This window comes from Ambystoma mexicanum, chromosome 2p, assembly GCF_040938575.1.
Source record: "Ambystoma mexicanum isolate Mex_15411 chromosome 2p, UKY_AmexF1_1, whole genome shotgun sequence".
Lineage (NCBI taxonomy): Eukaryota > Metazoa > Chordata > Amphibia > Caudata > Ambystomatidae > Ambystoma > Ambystoma mexicanum.
The window spans coordinates 1,393,115,938-1,393,137,762 of record NC_090923.1 but is presented as its reverse complement, the minus strand read 5'-3'; the positions used below and the strand labels follow the sequence as shown (position 1 = coordinate 1,393,137,762).

At 43.8% G+C, this 21,825-nt stretch overlaps 1 protein-coding gene across 2 annotated transcripts in view; it reads right to left on the bottom strand.

The window, feature by feature from the left end:
- The window catches only part of PTPN23 (protein tyrosine phosphatase non-receptor type 23), a 1,404,706-nt gene that overhangs the window by 1,349,448 nt on the left and 33,433 nt on the right, over positions 1–21,825 (bottom strand). For both annotated transcript variants that reach the window (XM_069645828.1, XM_069645827.1), the window contains exon 2: positions 5,061–5,135. In XM_069645828.1, coding sequence (XP_069501929.1) covers positions 5,061–5,135 — 75 coding nt within the window. The remainder of the gene's footprint in view (positions 1–5,060; positions 5,136–21,825) is intronic.

Sequence of the window (21,825 nt, the reverse complement as noted above, 5' to 3'; positions counted from 1 at the left end):
CTCAGACGAGCGCTTGAAGATGGATAGCGCCGCCAAATAACCTTTAATGGTCCCAAACTGGTGCCCCAGATTGGCTAGGTGCAGTAGACAGAATAACACCTCCGGTGTTTTGCATAGCAAAGGGTCCATATTTTTGTCCCTGCACCGGCTGCAAAATGTGTTCCAACGGCAGCGGTGCTGGCCTGCTGGCCAAAAACAAAACCTCCATTACGCCATGCGGGAGGTCCCAATCCTTGTATCTCAGCCTCTCAGAAACCAACCAAGCATGAAGGCCGAGTGTCTTGACCTCTGATGGAGGACCGGCCCCTCCTCTAGCGAGAGTCGGTCCTCTCTTTGTGGAAGACATATTGAAGGGCAGATGGACATGTCCAGAAGGTCCGGGTACCATGTCCTCCTGGCCCAATCTGGGGCCATTAGGATCATGCATTTCCTGAGCTTTCTCAGCCTCCTGATCACGTGAGGAATGACAGCGACTGGAGGGAACTCATACAGGTGTGGAAACTCCCAGTCCACCACAAATGCATCTCCTAGAGCTCTTCTTGGGGGAAATTCCCTGGAGCAGTACAATTCGCACTTCCGGTTGACACTGGTCGCAAACTGATCCACTTGAGGGGTTCCCCAAAGGGTGAAGATCTCTTGAAGGACTTCCTGAGCTAGTTCTCACTCATGGGAGACTGTGCCCTGCTTGCTCAGAGCGTCCATTGCCGTGTTTTCCTGCCCGGCTAGATGAACTGCTGACAGGGAGATTCCTTCTTGAATTGCCTAGTACCAGAGCTGCATTGCCTCTCTGCACAGTGTTAGTGACCCTACACCGCCTCTCTTGTTGAGGTAGTACATGGCCACTGTGTTGTCCGTCATCAGGACATTCTTTCCCCATATAGATGGCAGAAAGGCTTTCAGCGCAAGTCCGATTGCCCTCAGCTCCAAAAGATTGATGTGCAATTTGGACTCCTATGGAGACCAACAACCGCAGATTGTAAGATGGTTGGCTCCCCACCTCGTGAGTGAGGTGTCCGTCACTACTGTTATCTCCGACCATGGTTGCCAAAAGGGTTCTCCCTTCAGAATATTGTCCTCATAGGGCCACCACAGAAGATCCTGTTCAATGCTGCTTGGAACCTGAAGTAGGTCCGACATGTTGCCCGAAAACTGAGACCATTGTGTCCTGAGAGCCCAATCTCAGATGAGCCTCTGGCACCAGAAAAATACAGGATCCATGAGGCCAAGCAACCTCAAAAAGTCAAAGGCCGGGAGACACTGGGGACTTTGAAACTTGGAGATCATCTGCGGAATGTCTTGAGCCCTCACCTCGGGTGGCAAGCTCTTTCCCAAGGATATATCCAGTACAGCCCTGATGGACTGGAGAGTTTGCGATGGTATCATATGGGACTTAATGTAATTGAGGGAGAAGCCCAGTCTGAAGAGTGTGGCCGGTGACGTTGAGATGATCCAGGACTCGTTCCGGAGAATGCACCGTGATCAGCCAATCGTCCAGGTTGGGATAGACATGATTTCCCCCTCTCCTGAGACTCGCTACCACCAATGCCATCAGTTTGGGGAAACCCTTGGGGCAGAGGTCAACCCGAAGGGCAGAACTCGAAACTGATAGAGAACCACCAACGACGCACCTCAGGCACTTTCTGTGCTTGAGATGGATTGGCACATGAAAATAAGCATCTTGAAAGCCCAATAACACCATCCAATCCTGGAATTGGAGGGCTTGAAAGATCTGAGAAAGTGTGACCAGCTTGAACTTGTCCTTCCTGAGGAATTTGTGGGTCTTAGTCCTCAGTCCTTCTTGGGGGATCAGGAAATATGGAGAACACCATTCTTTGTTCTTCTCCGCTACAGGCACCGGCTCTATAGCACCTTTCTCTAGCAGAAGCAAAATTTCCTGCACAAGGAACGGATCTGGAACCTTCAAAGAATGGCTCCCCGGTGAATGGTTCTGAGGTCTCTGAATGAAGGGGAGGCAGTAACCTTGGACTATGGTTTCTAATGCTCAAGCAACCGAAGTAATGTCTCGCCATTTTTTCAGATGCTGAGACAGTCTGCCTCCCACTGGGATGTCGTGACTCAAGACCTCAGAGAGGTTTTAAGGCAGCTGAAGCAGTGGCTGTTGGTAAATATGCCCCTGCTTGAGCGAGCTTCGCACCTCTCTCGCGCACCACGAGGGAATCTTCTTTGGCATCTTTGACCAGCCATTCCTCTCGCTATTCCAACTGAGGGGTAGTAGCGAAACGATCTACCCCTCCAAGACGGTCCACTGGGGCGAAAAGGCTAAGGCTGCCTAATGGTGGCACCCAAAGATTTGGCTGCCACCTTAGAGGTCTGCAGCTTCTCAAGGTTTTCATCAGCCTTGCTGCCAAAAAGGTGAGAGCCGTCAAAAGGCATGTTAAGGAGTCTAGATTGCACATCCGGTGTAAATCCAGACTTCCTTAACCAAGCACATCTGCGAATTACGGTGCTTGCCGCAATGGCTCTGCTGATGCTGTTAGCAGAATTCAGAACCGATTTAAGAGAATTGCACATGGATTCCTTGCCATCCTTAACAATGGCGAAGAAACAGTCTCTTTCCTCTACTTCGGAAATATGCTCAACCGCCATAGAAATGCAGTCCCAAAGAGTGTATGAAAACTTTGCCAATGCACATGTGCAGTTGGCTGATTTAAGAACTATGCTCCCAGCGGAAAATACCGTTCTGGACCAGGCATCTACCCTTTTATGATCCCTATCCGGTGGGATGGTTGGATAGGCTACCTCTTTTGTGGTATCGGTTGTCGCCTGCACCATCACACTTTCTGGGGTAGGGTGCAAGTAGCTGGGGTTGCTACTTGGACAGTATTTTCTTGTCAAGTTCTTATTAACGGCCGGACTTTACTCCAGTGCTTCCCAATTGGCGCTTACTCTCTTCTGAAGAGCAATGTGGAAAGGTAAAATGAGAACCTTTTCAAGGATGTGTGTAAGGTAATCTTGTTCGAAGGGGAGGGCAGGTCTGCTCCATCCCAGGTAATCCATTACCCTGGTCATCAAGAGGCATCTGCATGTTCATCTGACTCAGGCTTTCGAAATTCTAATTCTGGTGAAGTGTCCACTCCACTGGCTGTTTGCACATTTTCATAAAGATCTTTCAGTCGTCTCCTCTGAAATCAAGCTATCCGGGAGGTCAGAGAGATTTAAAGAAATCCTTTCTTGGTAAAGGAGTGAAGGTTTTTCCAGGTGAAGGCGTTGAAGGATTCGAAAATTTCAAACTCGATGCCAGAGGAGTCGATGTCTTCGAGGAAGGCGTTCAACGACAATGAAGGCTTTGATGGCGCCAATGGTGTCAATGGGCCCACTGGCTTTGATGGTGCAGCTGGGTCAACGACCTAGACTGGTCTTTCAACTTATGGCTCGAAGGATCCTTCGATTTCTCATTGTGTCGAGGCCTCGACGGCTCTCGATGTGGATCTGGTCTTCGGCACGGGCTAGAGGGCGTGCAGGATTTGACTCAAGCCCTTTCCTTAATGGCTTTAGAAAGCGTGGTAGGAGCATGGCTTGTCGAGGGTTTTTGGCTCTCGAATATTTTAAGCATTTCTTGCCTGAATGCTTCCCATTCGGCAGGAGTGGAGAACCTTGTGGGACAGGATTTAGCTCTCTCAGGAGAGGAGCCAAACAAGGACGTCGAAGTAGGCGATTTAGGGTGCCTCTTCTTGAACTTCCTTGACGACAAGTGGTGGGAGCCACTCCTTGACCTGGACCTTTCTGCCTTTTTTCTTCGAGGAGAGTCGCCTCTCGCATCGTCAGAATGTTTCTTTGATGGGGTAGTTGATTGAGATTTCTTGGGGAATCTACCTACCACCAAATTCCCCTTCCGCTCCGTCAGTTTTTCCAGTCATCGATTGACATATCGAAAAGGCGGAGGATTTGTGCTCCATAGCAATACACCACAAGCATACTCAATGCGGATCGGTCAGCGACATCTTGGCATCGCAGTCTAGACACTTTTTAAACCTGGTCTTCGGGGTAGTTGGTGACGTAGACCTTTTTGTATATTTCGCGAGGAAATACTGAAACGCGCTGTAGTTGTCGAAGCATACGCTTACTCAGAAAAACGAAACTGAAGCCAACGAGCGCTGCACATGCTATTTATGCCTTTGATGACGACATCCTTGAGACAGAGGCCCTCTACGGACATCAAGTCAACTGCAGCGACTCACAGCGCCCTCTGCTGAACGTTTTTTCCGAAGCAAAGCTGGATATTGAATATTAAAGATGAGGAATACGTGGGAGGACACAATCCATTCGAAAGGTATTTATTTACCTGTCAAATTGTGAATATTTGCTTGCACAACTTTTGATAAATATATTTTCACAAATCTATTGCATTGACATTCTCTTATTAGTATTTTGGAAGTGTTTTCCTTGACTGCTCAGCCATACATCATGTGGAAAGTCTGGATATCTCCGAGGCAACAAACACCCTGAAAGCTACATTGGTTGATGTATCGGAGTATCCGAGCCCTAGAAATGCTGCAACTTTGTAATGTGATATGTTCTACAGGCTTAAGCCTAACACGTGTGCATGAGACAAAAAGAACAAACTGAATACAGACTTTACAGCAAAGACAGGCTCACAAAGGTTTAATATGATCATGCTTGTCTCCAAAGTGCTCCCGCTCCTAACCGCCATACCCCCTCCTGCTTCTCACTGCTCCATTAACTAGGACAGTCGATGGTCTCTGCTAGAGGAAGCATATTGTGTACAGTCGCCTCTGCAGTCACAGTCATGGAATCTGGCTGCCAATGTTGCATGAGCAAGCCTTTGACCTACACAAAGTCTATGCATCATTACACAACATCAGCAGAGACAGAGCAAAGATGGCCAGAGTGTTAGACTGATAGTGGTGCAGTTATCAATCGCACTTAGATGAATTTTAGAAGAAACACGGCAGAGGTGGAAGTGCCAGAACAGGAAATATAAAACAAAATACAATAACGGCATGAATGCAGCAGACGGACACTTAATAGAAAGGGCCAAATCTAGAGAACAGTCATCACAACAGTTAAAAGGCGCTCACCTGCCTCAGCTGCTCCAATTTCTTCAGCTCATCGTTATAATTCTCTGGGTTCTCCCCATAATTCTTCAGAACAAACTGTTAGGGAAGAGCACACAATATCTAAGTGAGTTTTCCAATTATACAGCAGGCCACTTCCGTTGGACCACATCTCAACCATATCTTACACTTAGAGGCTGGAAGCAAACGTTCACAATAGCATCACATGATCTGCCCTAGATAGCCTCTTTTTTCAGACTGAGCAATCCAGAAATATTCACCTGTGCAGACTTGAATCGCTTTAACGATAATCCACTTACAGTGGACAAATGCTACATAATATATTTAGAATGATACACTCATTAAAGTACATTGTTAATTCACAAAGCCTGAGATTATAGCATGACCCACATAAGGTAATTTATGCATCTTGCAATGCATACCCACAAAGAACCTCAGGACCAATGACCATCAACAGCGGGGCACGTTGCAGAGGCTGCAAACTGAGCGATCATGCTGTCCTTTCTTTAGAACTTCAGATCTTAAAAACAAGTAAGACTACAATCTGAAATTTGTGGAACAGTACTTTTCATACAAACTAAAATCCTGCTCCCTCCTTCAATTCTACTCTTAATCTCCATTTTCTCAGTTCTCCGTGTGTGTTTAGGTTTCCAATAATGCACAAATCTGCCAGGCACTTAGATTTAGTTGGTGGCATGTGGCACTATATAAACAACCAAGGCGACAAGCAAATGAAAAAGAACTCTATTCCGGACCCTTAAATATCATGCCTTTTGTAGATGCCATGACATGATCTGTCAATCCTCCCAGATCACCACAACAATAACATCACATTAGAGAGACTTGGAAGGTAAAGCATCTAGCAGCATTACAGACAGGCTAAAAGACAGAGAGGGATAGGTAAAAATGAGGGAGTACAAAACGTAGACCTAGTGGGACTTTTGGTTTGCTATATATTTCTGTTCTCAGAAACGCACTCAGACATAAAGTATCAAAGTGAATTGGAAGATTCCCGACAAAACATTTCACCATTCCGGCTGGGTCTTACCTGAAAGTGGAGTTGGAACAAGATACCCAATGATAATTAGACCTGCATCTACAAACAAGAACGCTGGAGGCCCTAAAGCGTTTACCAGGTCTATCGGTGTGGAGCACAAGACCTCAGCCTGTTCAAAATGTCAAATGAATCCAAACAGGATAAGTACGAGCAAAGAGGTACGATTTGCTGCTAGGGCCCCATGTGCCTTTGATTGGCCCTTTTTCTGTGAAGTTGCATTCTCGACGCCCACAGCAAGTCGATGTGGTAGGTAGATGTGCGGATAGTTAGGGAGGGGGTGCGTGTGCTTGTGTGTGGGGGGGAGAAGAGAAGGTTGGTGTGACTAGGGGCTTGTGGAAAGGTAGGAGGTGGGAGTAGGCGTGTGTCCTCCCCACCTAAATACATTTTTTATCACCAATGAAGAGAGCACAGCAGGAGGTTTTGCGGTACTGCTTGGCTTGTCAATGCAGCCGAAGGCTCAGCCCCAACCTTAGTGTCGGTTTCTTTGACAAAAATAATCACCCCAAGACTTAGTGGTGGGCTGTTTGAAAACTTTTCTGTGCACTAAGGCAACTCTCGGTGAGGCCAGTGGAAGAGCTGTTAACAGACATTCCTGCACGTGAACTGGATTTTAAAGCTAGAGCACTACGCATTGAGAGCTTCTGCTGTTTTCTTTAAACAAAGATTCAGAGGTGTCAAATACATTTTATAGTACAAGAAACCCACAGGCAAATACAGTGAAAAAACATTTTACCTCAGAACACAAAAGTGTAGGTTAAGACTTCTAATCACAAAAGCAAACAAAATGAGCAAAATCCATTTAACCCAAGTGTGGTGAAGTTACTACGCTGACTTTTCCAGACTGACCCGAGTATGGTATCCCCAAATCACAACAGCAGCTGTGCCCAGTGAGAGTATATCCCTGCACATAGACCAATCCCTCTTGGAAAACAAACCAGAAAAAAAACGGCATATCCCATAATGCCACTGTTGGACGAATACAAAACATGGACCAGTTTAGCAAAACGCTGGTACAGATCTGGAATCAGGAATATAATGGGAAGATTGGGAAAAACCACAGAAGCATTGGGGGCAGTCTTTGTGAACACAAACCCCTTGCCCACTCAAAATCCAGAGTGGCAGCAGAAAGCCCAGTCCTCTCCATTGTCCGCTCTCAGGTGCGCAGTTGGGCGCAAACGCACTTTTTTCTGGCCAGCAACTATTGCCTAACAGTGCACATGCTTCAGTCAGTAACACGTGCAAAGTACATAAAAATGTTTGCTTCAGAAACTTTATGTTAGGTTTGGATCTGCTCCCTGTCCACGTTTGTATGCTTGGGTCATATTTAGAGTGTTGGTGTGGAATGTTTGGACTGGAGTGTGCATGAGTGTTCCAGAGAAACACAGTTGGGACCTGGACGATTAATGGACAAGGGGGCTGGTGGATGTCTCTCCTTGTACTTACCCACTCACTTGTTTCCTCCTTATGTAATTATCCTTGTAACTTCGGCAATATACTTAGTAAATATATGAACCAATTCTGAACGGCTCGCTTCACTCATTTGACAAGCATCAAACTCAACATTGACGACGAGGATCAGTGAAGCTGCATGTTGCAGGACAAGGATATCGTAGAGTGCTGCTGCTACGGATCTGTGTGCACGGAGGTTTTAAAAGGAAAAAACTGAGGTGAGGAGTGCTGCAAGGAGTGAGGGGTGCATCGTACAAGAATTAAGAGAACATTAGGTTTAGCACCGGCGGGAGGCATCCACTGGCACCCACCTGTCTCCAGCGGGAAGGATTACATTGCAGTACTTCTTATAGTTCACGTCCTTTATTGAACTGCTGCTCAATTGACTGTAGGGTTTCTCACTTACGAGTGCCACAGGGCGTCACTTTATTAACAGCGATGTTCGGTGATCGCAAGTTAAAGAAATTAGAGAATGAAAGAGAACTGGTTTTGTTTCGGCGTGAGGAAAAAGAGCAGTGGGGCTCACAATGGGGTGTTGTGCGGCAAATGTGGACAGCACCGCCCATACGTTGCTCCTGGTCACCATGTGTTTAGTGGGCGGTCCCAGTGGGGCGGACCAATGATCACCACGTCCCAGGGAGGCAAGCAAACGATTGTTGCGCTGTGAAAGCCAAGGAGAGAGTGAGGACGTCAAGATCTGGTGAGGAGGGGCCAAGGAATGTTGAGAGCGACGGTTGGCTCTCCGGAGATGGCGTGTGCTTTCGCGAGCGTGGATGTCTATCGCAGTGGCTGCGTACGTTTGGCATGGAAAGAACAGCTTCCGGGAATGTGAGTGACGGAAATGGAGTACTGAAGGTGCGATTCTGCGGTTGTTCATACGAGAGAAATGTTCGATCAACGACGATTCCTGCATTGGTCTGATCAACAATGATGCCGGTATTTGTAATGTGATTTCTAGTGAAAATTTTAAATGTACTGCAGCCAAGGATCAAAAAGGGAAATGCATTTTTGACTCTGTGTCGGAAGGTGGAAAATTGTCAAAGGAGCACCAAAATAGTAATGTAACAAAGTTAGAATGTCCGGATGAACTATTGGGCGACATCCAAGAACGTCCGGGAAGGAGTGGAGAGCATTCGGTCACTGGTCTTGAATGGCTAGATGAATTATTCGGAAATTTTGAGGAGCCGACCAGGAAAAGGATGTTTGTATTTCCAACGTATGACGGATGTTATTAATATATGGTTCTAACCACAGCATTTTGGTTTGATTTAGTTTGCTGTGGTCATGCTAAAGGTTTATCACTAGTTGTTCACAGAATATATTAATATGTTGTCTCCACTGATATTGCATTTTTACGACACTGCAAGCATTTAGATTAACATTGAGTATTGTGATGTTGATGTGTGTTAAGCATTGCTTAAGTTTCTATGCTAGTGTCATGTTGGGGTAGCTGCATGGAGTGCAAGGTATACTATGCAATTTTCTAATTAAATGTTTCTTCCACAGGTTTATACACACCAAGAACTTTGTATCACAAAGACCATGGACTCGATTGAAGTGTGTAACTCTCGTTTACCATGCTTATGTGCTCAAATTATCTATGCTTGTGTAGTGAAACTGATGTAGGTGCATTTCGGTGATAATGAGAGTTTTGGTGGGCTTTGTGGTCCCCGTACTAGGTGCATTTCGGTGATGAGTGTTTTGGTGGGCTTTGTGGTCCCCGTACTAGGTGCATTTCGGTGATAATGAGTGTTTTGGTGGGATTTGTGGTCGCTGCACTAGGTTCAAGTTTGGGGGGACTGGGTGTCCCAGCACGTGGTGTGGCAAGTTGTGGAATGAGTTCCACCATTAGGTGCCATTAGTCTGGCACATGATATGTCATAGGTATGGGATAGGAAGTGTGCATGAGGTACACATGAGACGTCATTGGTCTTGGTACATGAGGTGCCATTTGGTCTGGCAAAATGAGATGCCATTGGTCTGGCATAGGTAGTGTACATGAGGTGCACATGCGAGGGTACTAGTATCGTGTAGGAGGTGCATATTGAAATGTCACTAGTGCTGTTTAAGTGGTGGATAGGAGGTGTCACTGTTTGCCATGTTGGTGGCTACTTTGGCATATTAGATGCCATTATGGATTTGTGCTAAGGCATGAAGTTTTATTGCATATGCCAATGAGCATGTGTTTGATGAGCAAAGTTACAGCCATTTGCTTAAAAGGAAAGTAATTAACTAAAGAGAAGAAAAATGTAAATGGCAATACTTGTAATGAATTGCATGTTAACCAATAGTTTCTTTTACAGGTACACACAGAATATCTCTGCAGGCTTAAACATTGTCCTGTCTCGGGGGTTCATTTTCTTGTAAGGTTTTACACCTCGTTTAATACTGAATTGGAGGAGTTGTGGTATGTGTGTAAATGTGTCAGTTAAGTGCTGGTTGTCATGGACAGTGGTCACTTATTGGTTTAATGGTGCAAAATTTGGTGGGGATGCTCCCGTCAGCTGTATTTATCTTGGGCACCATCTTAATCCTGGTATTGGTGCTAGGTTTGGTAGGTGTTGGTGTACACCTTGTAGATGGAGGATTGATGATAAGGGTGTACTGTGTGTAAAATGGGGGTTAAGTTTTTGTGGAGAACGAGGGCTGGTTCCCTGTGTTTGACGTCTGTGGTGGGCCCGCTGCAGAGTTGTTTATGATTAGAGCTTAGCTGTTCTTAAGCTAGTGTAAGGAATGTGAGGTCAGCAATGTATTGCTCTGAGCAGTAGCTTGGCTTGCAAGAGTTTGGATTGTGGAGGATTTGGTCTGTTTGGTCATTCTTTTGTATTAGATTTTGTTCAGAGCAATTGTGTATCCTCTCCTTTTGTTTTCTCCCGCTGTTGTCTGTTTATGTAAAGGGGGAAAGATATGTTGGTGTGGATCGTCTCCCTGTCCATGTTTGTATGCTTGGGTCATATTTAGAGTGTTGGTGTGGAATGTTTGGACCTGAGTGTGCACGAGTGTTCCAGAGAAAAACAGTTGGGGCCTGGATGATTAATGGCCAAGGGGTCCGGTGGATGTCTACATGAACCCATTCTGAAAGGCTTGCTTCACTCATTTGACAAGCATCAAACTCAACACTTCACTTTGATTAGTTGTAAGGCAACCAATCAGAATGAAGGTTGTCCCGTTCCTTGCGTTGTGCTCTTTTGAGTCATGTGTTCACTTTTCAGCAACACATACAGAAAAGTACTAGGTCCGCTGCCCCGATGAACAGAAGTACAGATGAGCTGATCTGCCGCTGAACAACTGAGATTGCCGTTGGTATTCCTGGCCTTTTACGAGCGAATGGTGGTGCACCTCCCAGAATGGTACTGAATGAAAGACGTCGGAAAGAGACACTGAAGCTGTGTGCCTTAACGGGCGGGCGCCCGCTGGTCTTTGCATGCAGTCACCATTGCCTAGCGAGTCACAATCGTAGGCCCAGGCGGCACTGTACGGAGATTCCAAATTGATGTTTGCGGGAATGCGAGGCGAGTGCTGCTCTGCTCTGACCCTGGTCGGTGCCACCTTCCCCCTTTACCTGTGATGTGCATTCAGTTTCAGTGTGGATTTACAGCTTTTCCTCTTTGGACTCTACCAAACTTTAAATGTGGTACGCCCGTACTGCTGCCTGATATTTAGTTAGAAGTCCCCCAAGAGCTGCAACTGTTTAAACCCATTTTTATTTTGCAGCTGAACGCTAGCCACTTCCACAACCTCTACAAAAACACATGCGAGGCGAGTGCTGTTCAGCTGAGCAGCTAGCACCAAGTGGCCTCGACTATCTACTGATCAAAGGCCCCTTAGAGCAAATTGAGCACACACTTAGTCCTAGCTTATAAATGTCTATACAATTTAAAGTCAGCAATGCCTAAAAATGCAAACAAAGTAGTTACTGCCCTTCTTAGAGAAATTACTTAAGAGCCAAAACCAATGCAAGACTCATGTCAATTCTAAAACTTGCGGAATTATTTGTTTTGTTTTTAAATAAAACGTTCCAAATCGCCAACAACGGACATTAGACAATTGTGACTTCACAATAACAGACTCGCAACTGCCGCCTGTTTGAGCAAGTGCCCATTCCAAATACCTGCAACTATCTTCAGCCATCCAATGGGCCATTGTCAGACATCAATATGCAACCCTCCACAAATGGTTCCCATCATATCACTGATGCCGAGCTGCAGGCGGATTCTACCCAATTAAGCTTAAACAAGGAATATGTATCAAACAACACACCAACGAACACTATAGTTGCCTTTACTCCTGCAATCTCAACAACGATTGAAGCCGTAATTCAAGCAACTGATAACACTCAATTGCCATAATTATATTCTCAGGCAGTTAAATCAACTGCGAAAGAAATAACTATACATCAAACGAGCACTCAGTCATCAGAGAAGGCAGCAAGTGACACTATACTGGCTAACCATACAATAGGAACTACTGGAAATATTCCTAACATTGATGTCACAATGTGAATCACAACTAGAGGAAGTGCTAAAACAACAGACATTTGGATTCATCCCACTCTCCAATTCGATAACCGGTGTCATCTAACTCGACCTTGAACTCCTCATTGTCGTCACCCACGTCTTTTGTAAAGCCCAAACCGAGACACTCCTTTGGGATGAGGCAACCCTCAATCTCGCTATATGAAAGCACATTGAATGCTTTGAATAACGGTATATATGGCCTAACAAATATCTTTGAAACATTGGACAAAAATAATGATATGCAAATGAATCTACTTAACTTCGTATCGGCAAAAGTAGATTGGGTAGCCTCAGAATTAAAAAAATGTCCCTGCGGCCCAACCGATACTGACATGTGAAAAAATGGGGTTGAATCTGCATCCCAGATTAGCTATTGAGGTGGGTTCACAGACCACTGGGGAATGGGAGATTGTGGAGCAGGTTGACATGATCACTCAGCCTCCAACTATATTTCCTGCGAGCAACCCAAACGCTGTTGAGGAGCTAAATCTGCAGGAATCAGTTCATGAGGCATTTCATCCCTTAAAACGAAGGAAAAATATTAAAGAAACCAGTAATGCAAAAAATGTAAACAGTTTTTTTTTTTTTTAAATAACTTTACCCATAACCACTAAATCGACAACAAGTAAATCTAAAAAATTCAGAGAGAATCTAGCTACTCCTATGCAGTATAGGAGATGTACTACCCAACTCAAAACTGGCCAAATTTGCACCGATGATCCAACAACTGACAATAGTCACCCAGGAAAACATTTCACCTTCCAAAACACATGAGGCCCTACCAGCTGCTACAAAAAATCTCACCCCCATAGACGAATTAATGTATCCCCTTATTCCATATCTCTTTACCTTACCACTTCACAGAATAACGCAAGAATATGATTGCCCTGAAGATTTTTCTAATACAATTAAGACCTCATGTTGATATCCCAATAGTCTTGACCTTGAAGGCTGAGGACTGAGTTTTGGACTTTAGAACCCACAAAAAAAAAATCTTTTAAAGAGCGTTCGTCAACCCCAGCTTAAACAGACTACCCACCATATAAGGGAGAATTCAAGGACGTGCCCTAATCAGGAGGCACGAATTACACACAAACCCAAAAAGACAAGTGTATATTAGCTATCAAGTGCATTCCAACCAATTAAGTGCACTTCCAACCTCTCTGGACAAGGACAGCAAAAACGAAAGTCACTCTAAAAACTGGCCTATTAAACAATCAGATGTTCTAATTCTAACAATAGAAGATAGGGAAAGGATCTCCTCTTTGTCTAGCACAACAAAAATCATTACTGTGTTCAGGTCCATACCCATCCTGAAATTAATACGGTCTCAAGATATCCAATTTAATCACTAATAGAAAGATGGACACAGTTGGTCTAACGGTTCCATCTCTAATCATCAAAGAATTGATATGGAATACAAACATCAAATTAAGGCACTATGGGTTCAAATTAGATATAAATTAAATGTAGATAGATTACAACCGGAACAAATCGATTAACTCTAGAGCACATATAGCTAATCCCTCATGTCCAAATAGATTTGAACACCTTTGTATCAACTGCCAATGCAACCAGGGACAATTACATCGAGAAGTGCCTTCCAAAGCAAATCGTCAGAATACTCGAGATTCAACTTGGCTAACAGAAGCTATTAACACCAACAGACAAAACAAATTAGTAACACCAAGAGGCGACATTATCTTGCAATGTCAGGATGGCTGTGTGGAACACTAGAGGCTTCAAACACTCGAGACCCAACAATAAAAATATTTTATCCAGTTAGGATATCGTAGCATTACAAGAAACCTGGATAACGATCAAACTAACTTGGCCAGGCTACGAGATATGTTGGATTCCTGCCATCTCCCATGCAAAGGGAAGACCCTCTGCGGGCTTGCTAACGGCAGTAGAATTGAATCTAGGAAGTACCCCAACGCTGTGGGCATCTCCCCACCCTTCTGTACAACTAACACGATTATGCTAGTCATCCTCATTGTGCCCTCTTGGCTCCAATACAGACATTCTGAACTTGTATTGGAAACCAGCTACAATAGATGATGATTCTTTTTTTGAATTGGTGAACAACACGTTGCAACTGATTGAAACAAATTGAAATCGAGACCACATTAATTGTTGGTGATCTTAATATAAGATGCATTAGCCCTAAAGATTCCAGACCATCTAGTCGAGAGGCACATTAGATGAGATTCATGCGGCGTGAAAGTAGATTCACAATGCTGAATGGCACGATTTGAGATTATCACCCCCAACCCAACATGGAGCAGAGATACTTAATTTGCCATATTGGATTATGTATTCATCTACACTAAGTCAATCAATGTACAAAAGGTTATCATTTCTACATTAGAAAGTGATCATAATATTTTGACGACTACTTGGGTGGAAATGCAGCAGATGGCTCGCGATTACTACAAACCCTGCATTGAGCTTGGAGAAGGGAGGAACAGGATCAAATGGAAGAACTCCAAGCTCAAGAAACTTTGAGCAGTTGCAAAATTAACTTAGTGCACCAATTTATAAGAACTCATCATATACTGAAACTCTACACTTTTTCGAGCAACAAAGAATTATGCATAAACATGTATACGATCCGGCAGTCAAAAACATTAAAGTCTCCATGAGAAAAGCTATAAGAATCAAACAAAATAGTTCTACAAATGTCATAAATAAAATAGCCAAGATCCGTACAAAGTATAAAAATCGCCTTAACCACTTAACTGCCATGGGTATTTCCCCCAGTGCCAAGGCCTTTTTTGGTGATTTCGGTATGTCGCCTTTCATTCGCTTGTACATTTTTTGTTACAAGAGATATCTCTGCCAAATGTGGCCCCTTTTTTTCCCCCCCACATGTAGGCGGTCGTAACGACACCAAAGAATCCTAGTTTGCTGTAGGTGGGGTGAGAGAAAATAACCAAAAATTGAAAAAAATCTGTGTTTTTTCATAAAATGCCAATAAAATGTTGTACAAAGAAGCCTGTTTTTTTTTCCTTGTAAGAGCTAGGAACAAATGGTTTGCTGTGCTGAATTCGCCATTTTCCAGGCTTTCAAGAACAGGTTGAGTGGAAACCAAAAAAAACATTTTGATATGCTAACCAGCGGTTTTGTGAGAGGTAAGCAATGTTGGCCTTTTTTGTCCAATAGGACATGAATGGACGGAATAGAAGAAAAGGGTAGGAAAGCTGAGCGGGAAGCCAGAAAGGCATACATTTCTGAAAAGTAGACAAAATTCCAAGTTTAGGAAGGGGTGATTTGCGCAGGTCAGACAACAACTATGTAGGAAAAAATTCTATAGTTTGGGGGAAAATGACAGAAAAAAACCCTGCACATTTCACTCTGGTCACCCAAAGAAACACACCGCCAACAACACATGGCCTACCTTCCCACAGGTGTCCCGACAAAACGGTACCTCACATGTGTGGGTGCACCTACCTGGGCGCAAAGGGAAAAGCCTAAAACACTGGTAACCAAGTCTTTTCGCAGAGCAGATTTTCAGGAATTTTGCCGACGTGGACAACCTACAGATTATGTGTCCAAGCCACCAAGGAGAATAGGGAACCCCATGCATTTCTAAAAAGAGGACACCCGTGGGAATCCACAGAGGTCTGACCTGCGCAAATCGGCCCAGAAATTATTACTCACAATCCCCGGCAAATTTTCAGATATTTCACTTTGGCCACCCACTGAAACACGCCGCTAACACATGTCCTACCATGCCACAGGTATCACGATGAAAACGGTACCTCGCATGTGTGGGTGCACCTACCTTGGCGCAAAGGGAAAAGGCTAAAAAAAATGTTTTATATTGTTTTGCCACTTCCCTAGGGACAGATGGGCACATTTGTGTGCCCATCTGCCCCTGTGGGGGCAAAACATACTACCCCAGACTTGGGAGGGATGGGGGGCATCTCATGTACCCCTTCCTAGGGGCAGAAATCTGCCCCCATGGAGAGCTACATGATTGCCCCCCATCCACGTCGGGTGGGGGGGGGGGGGGGTACCGCCCTTTCAAAATTCCCTGGTGGCCCCGCACAAAACTCAGTTTTTATTTAATTTTGTCTGCCCCCAGGGTATTGCCCCATGCTTTGGGGGCAGGAGGGCCGCTTACATAGTAAACAGCCCCTCCCCCACTTCAAAAACAAATCCCTGGTGTCTAGTGGGCATTGCTGGACGCGGATCGAGCAATCCGCGCCCAGCAATGCTTCAGAAAAGGTGTCCTTGGAAAGGGGAGAGTCTCCCCTTTCCAAGAACACCTCCCTCGATCTGAACGGCACAAGTGCCGTTCAGATCGAGGGTTAGAAAGGTGCAAGCGCACCTTGTATTTTCACAGCGGCAGCCATTTCAGCTGCTGCGCTGAAAATTACTTTTGGTTTTATGTCAGCGTGCATTACGCACGCCGACGTGAATCTGAAGGTAATCCACCCCGCGGGCCGTAAAAGGGGGGGGGGGGGAGACTCCGCCTCATAGAGCCCTGGGGTTGGATTACAGTTTTGTGCTTTGCAGGGATCGCACAAAACAGAATGCCAAAAGGGACGACCCATCTCAAACGTCTACGAACGTAATGTCAAGGATGAGATACCTCATCCTTGGCATTTAAGGGGTTAAACAACAAAGTACTAAAACTCCAGGTAGCAGGGGAACGCATGTTAGTTGCTATAGCTTCTAATCGAGCGCTGAAATATGGAGACTATTAAAGGACGGATCCAAGAACACATCGTCCTCATGTTTACTTAATGCAATTAGTGGCCAAACACGGATTATACGCTTTGCAACATTATTTACTAGTCCTGCAGAACCCAAACACAAGCCATACATTGGTAAAAAACGGCCTGCAACCTTTGGCATTTGATCACCTAGATATACTTACACAAATTAAAAGATTGAGCTCGTCTTGTGTTCCAGGTGCAGATGAGCTCGTCGGAGCTCGTCTTGTGTTCCAGGTGCAGATGAGCTATCTAACACCACTCAAAGCCCATACCGATTTATGGGCCCACATTTTAGCCCTAATATTTCAAAAAAATATACTAACTGGTCTAATTCCAAAATCCTGGAAAACCTCAATTATTATTCCCACATTCAAGAAGGGCAATCAAAAAGATCCTCTGAACTATCGGCCAATAGCCCTTCTTGATATCCCAGGCAAAATGTTGCCCGATTGATACTAAAAGGAACTACTCAAGTGGGTAAAGAAAACAACAAAAATAGACACCCATCAATTGGGTTTCGTGGCTGGATTGGGCATAACTGTCATTTATTATTCTTAACAGCTATTAAAAAACAGGTACTAACAAACAAGCAACCGATGCATTTGGCATTCATAGACTTCAAACAGGCTTTTCATTCTATATCAAGAGAGCTACTATGGCAAAAGCTAATGAAAGCAGGGTGCCTGACCTTTATCCTGGATGCAAATCATCAAATTTATTCTAATACCTCCATTCAGGTAAAACTGAATCAAGAAGGTCCATTAACTGAGCACATTAATACCCATCGAGGCCTGAAACAAGGCTGCATTCTAGCATCAACATTATTCAATTTTTATATCAGTGACATCAACATCTCCTTGGAAGCAACAAGATCTTTTCCACCCTAAATTGGAGAAACCCTTGTATCTCGGCTCCTGTATGCAGGCGATCTGGTTATCCTCGACCAGACCCAGATAGGTCTGCAGAGAAAGTCAAACACTTACATTTCCTGACCATTAATATAAAGAAATCTAACCATGTTTTCGGGCAATGGGGAAAAAAAGCTCACCTTAATTGTCTATAGGAAATCAAAATCTAGATATAATGTATGACTTCTGCTACTGGAGGCAAAATATTAATGATAATATATGATACTACAGACAAAAAGGATATTAAATACAAAACGGAAACTGACTTCTCAAGCAAAATTAATTCAAAGCAAATATGGTACATTTTCATGCATACCTGTCTTATTACAAACAGAATGTTGTCCCTGTAGTCGCTTAAGGAGCCCAAGCTAAATCTCCAGATAATCACCCAAACTGGGATTATTTAGAAGGTATTTATTGGAAGACATTACTATCGTAAACAAAAAGATTCCCTATTCAAATAATAAGATTTGAATTAGGATTGGTTGCTTTGCAAACTGGCAACTCTGGCTCTTTACAAAAAATGCTTAATGCACAAAACCCACACTTTAAGCAGGATTCCAGCATGGAGCCTAATAAAAAACCATGATCAATCTTTGAACACATGGAAAGCACACTGTCTGACTACCATGAAAAAAGCAGACAGAAAAAAATCTACTCGTATATAATACTGACCAAAGAGAAAATTGTGGGAGCCCGATTGGGGATTATTATGGGACAAATATAACCAATATAAGGCATCTGTTAGAAGGTAACCTCCCAATTTATTGTGGGGGGGGAGGGGGGGATGGATCTCTTTCCCAAACGGGAGGGAAAAATATAGATGCACTATAGAGATAAGAAAAGATTACCCCTCTCACTCCCGGTTTAGGGTCGAGTTGGTAGTGCTTTTACACGGGCAACATATTCCATCACCAGCATCTCAGACATAAGGAGACAAACAGGAACTAAGCATACCATCAAATTAACTATTAAAAAATGTTTGTCAATTTATTCATAACACAAAGAAAACAAAATCAAAAAGCAGACATGAAACAGATCTAAAAACAAAAATTCATTATATCCGATAAGAGTTCATGCGGGGGTCAATATATCTATTGAAAAAGACTTAACAAATAAGCGTTTTATCAGATTGTTGACATGTTTCGGCCATTATATATTTCATTAAACACAATCTCTAGTGTCACTTAACGCATTATTCTGTCAAGGCCTTCTTCAGGACGGGATGATTTCTTCCATACGGTTTATTTCACAAATTTTCCACAAACCGTTGCGAGTCATTTTGCCCATAGAACTCAAAACAAGTGTCCAGGGGATTGTCATTTTCACAGGTAGGACCATGTTGGCTTTACCAGGTTTTGACACAGCAAAAGAGCTTCGGTATCAGAGTGATGCTGCAACCCTGCAAGGGTTTCTTCATGATGAAATGAGGAGTACAAAAGATGGAAAGTGAAGTGTGGATTCCTTTGCAGCTTGCCCTTCTCACATTTGCTGAACACGAGACACACCAATAAAGTATTCAGGGCTGCAGCAGCTTATGCGGTCATCATTGCTTTGCAGATTGTGGGGCATTTCCCATGTGGAAATGGTTTTTTTGTGAAGTAAGTCACAAAAAACCCATTTTCACATGGGAAATACCCTTGCAGGGTTGCAGCATCACTCAGATACCGAAGCTCTTTTGAGGTGTCAAAAAAAAAAAAAAAAATATATATATATATATATATATATATATATATATATATATATATACACACACACACACACACAAGTCACCCATTAAATTAAGATGACTAGTCAATATCACAATATGTCACAGTATCCCACTTTTTTGTAGAGCTATTATTGCTGAGATTATGTCTTTTTAAATTAATTGCAATTTCAGGAGGAGGTTAACTAACAATTAATGTGAAAGTTGTGTTTTGCATTTAATGTTCAGTATTAGTACAGTTGGCATCTCACATGTAGTTTGCTTACTACTGAGCATTTAACCCACATAACCAATATCAAGATATATATTGTATATTGCCATTCAACCAAAAAAATATCAGGATATGACTTTTGGTCCATATGGTCCAGCCCTACGACGGGCTATGGCCCATGTTTTTCCGCTTCCTGAATCATCAAATATACTCCATCCACTCACAGGTCACCCAATTGCTCATAATCTCACTGTGACAGTCCTTACGAATAGCTGCATATAATGTTGGCTTCCCTTCTAGCATACCCCAAATAGGTGCACTATAACTGTATGGGTGATCTATACTCAGCAGCCTCAAAATGTCCCCCCACCATGCATAGCTCCCAGGGGATCAAACGGACATGTACCAGTATATCCTGTGTGAAGGAGAGCAGCTTCTAATTTCATGGGATGTGTCACTTTTCTCTCCATTTTTACATGTGGGTGGCTGATACTTTATTCCTCCATAGAATGTGACAAACCGGACCTGGGCCACCAGACCAGAGCCACCAAATAGTACAATTCGAAAGTCCAGCACTTGTATTGTACCCCTCTCGAATATGGCCTAGTAATTTCTGTTATTTTCATTTGAACCCCTCCTGGATCCCATATGAAGTCCGTTGCCACTATGTTCAAAACCTTAAAAAGGATTTAAGCAGTACTATTGGGATGTTTAGAAAACATAGCATGTTTGGTAGTACCAGCATTTTAAGTAACAACACTTTACCCATCAGAGAAATGGGCATTTTTGCTGATAGGGCAAATTTGGAGTGTAGGCCCCCACATTATTTGCATACAAATATTCGTTGTCCCCGGACACTTTGATCCCCAAGTGCGTTATGACATGGAGAGACGATAGTCCATTAAAAGCTGAGAAGGTCGAGTATTCACCAAATTTGATGACAACCAACATTATCAGTTGCAGATTGGCAGCTGGGTCCGTCACATATCAGTGCATTATCCGCATATAGTGAGACTATGTCTGACAAATCTTCGAGCCTACTTCCCTATGCTTATAATCAAAGTAAATCAGCTAGTAGCTCAATTATAGGCGCAAAGAGCGAGGGATAAAGGACATCCCTGCCTGGTACCCCTACCCAACTATTAATGATTGTGAGCTCCGATATGTAACGTTAATCATGGTCACTGGTTGACTATACAGTCGTTTTATACACGATACAATGTAGGGGCCAAATCCATAATGTTCCATCACATCAACAACAAAAAAAGGTTCCATACCACTGAATCAAACACCTTCTCTGCATCAAGTGTTATGGCCACAGACGAGATGCCCGGGCTTATCTGAGACATAATATTGAACAGCCACCTGAGAATCAGTGTTGTGGTGGGCCAAGAATGAAAACACATTGGCCGGGGTGGATCAGGTGCAATATATGTTTGTCTGGAGGTACGAGGCCAGAATGTGTGCAAATACGTTCATATCAAAATTAAGAAGCAACAGCAGGTAGTGTCACCCCCTTTCCTCCAAGGGATTCCCTGCTTCAATACTGCTTCTCTGCTTGTTAGCAGGAGAATACCCACACCCATTGACTCCTCAGAGGGTTGTTTATATTGAAATTCCGCTCAGATAAACGCCTGGCCCCCGGCGCTTTATTAATAGGCAGCTTCATCAGACAACAATGATGTCCGCAAAGCACTTAGAAATGTCATATTCTCTGTTCTAGCTTTTCCAGGAACATGCCATTTCCAGGGCCTTATACAACTGGAAAGAAAAAAAAAAAGCTGTCAACACTCCAATGATTTGTACAAAGCACCCCGAGTTGTTCCCGACTGCCAAAGGGGCGTCACTTGAAAAATCTGATTGCACTAGCCTTGTTAGTCGTATATCTGGCCTATTCGCCTCTCCTGACCATAGCAGGCACTGAACAATTCTTCATTTCCCTTTCCATTAGTGTTTGAAACGTATCCAATTTTTTTTGTTTAATGGCCACCAGTATATTAGAATCTTGCATTCGGGCCTGCTGTTGCTCAAGAGCTTTTAGTTTTGCTTCTGCAAGCTGCTGTGGATACTGACCCCTGATTCGTCTCAAAGAAAATGGGTATGTGTTCAAGGATATTAATCTCAATGGCTGCATGAAGTAATGCCTGTGGGCTTAAATCTCCATGGCAGTTTGTTGGACACATCTCACCCC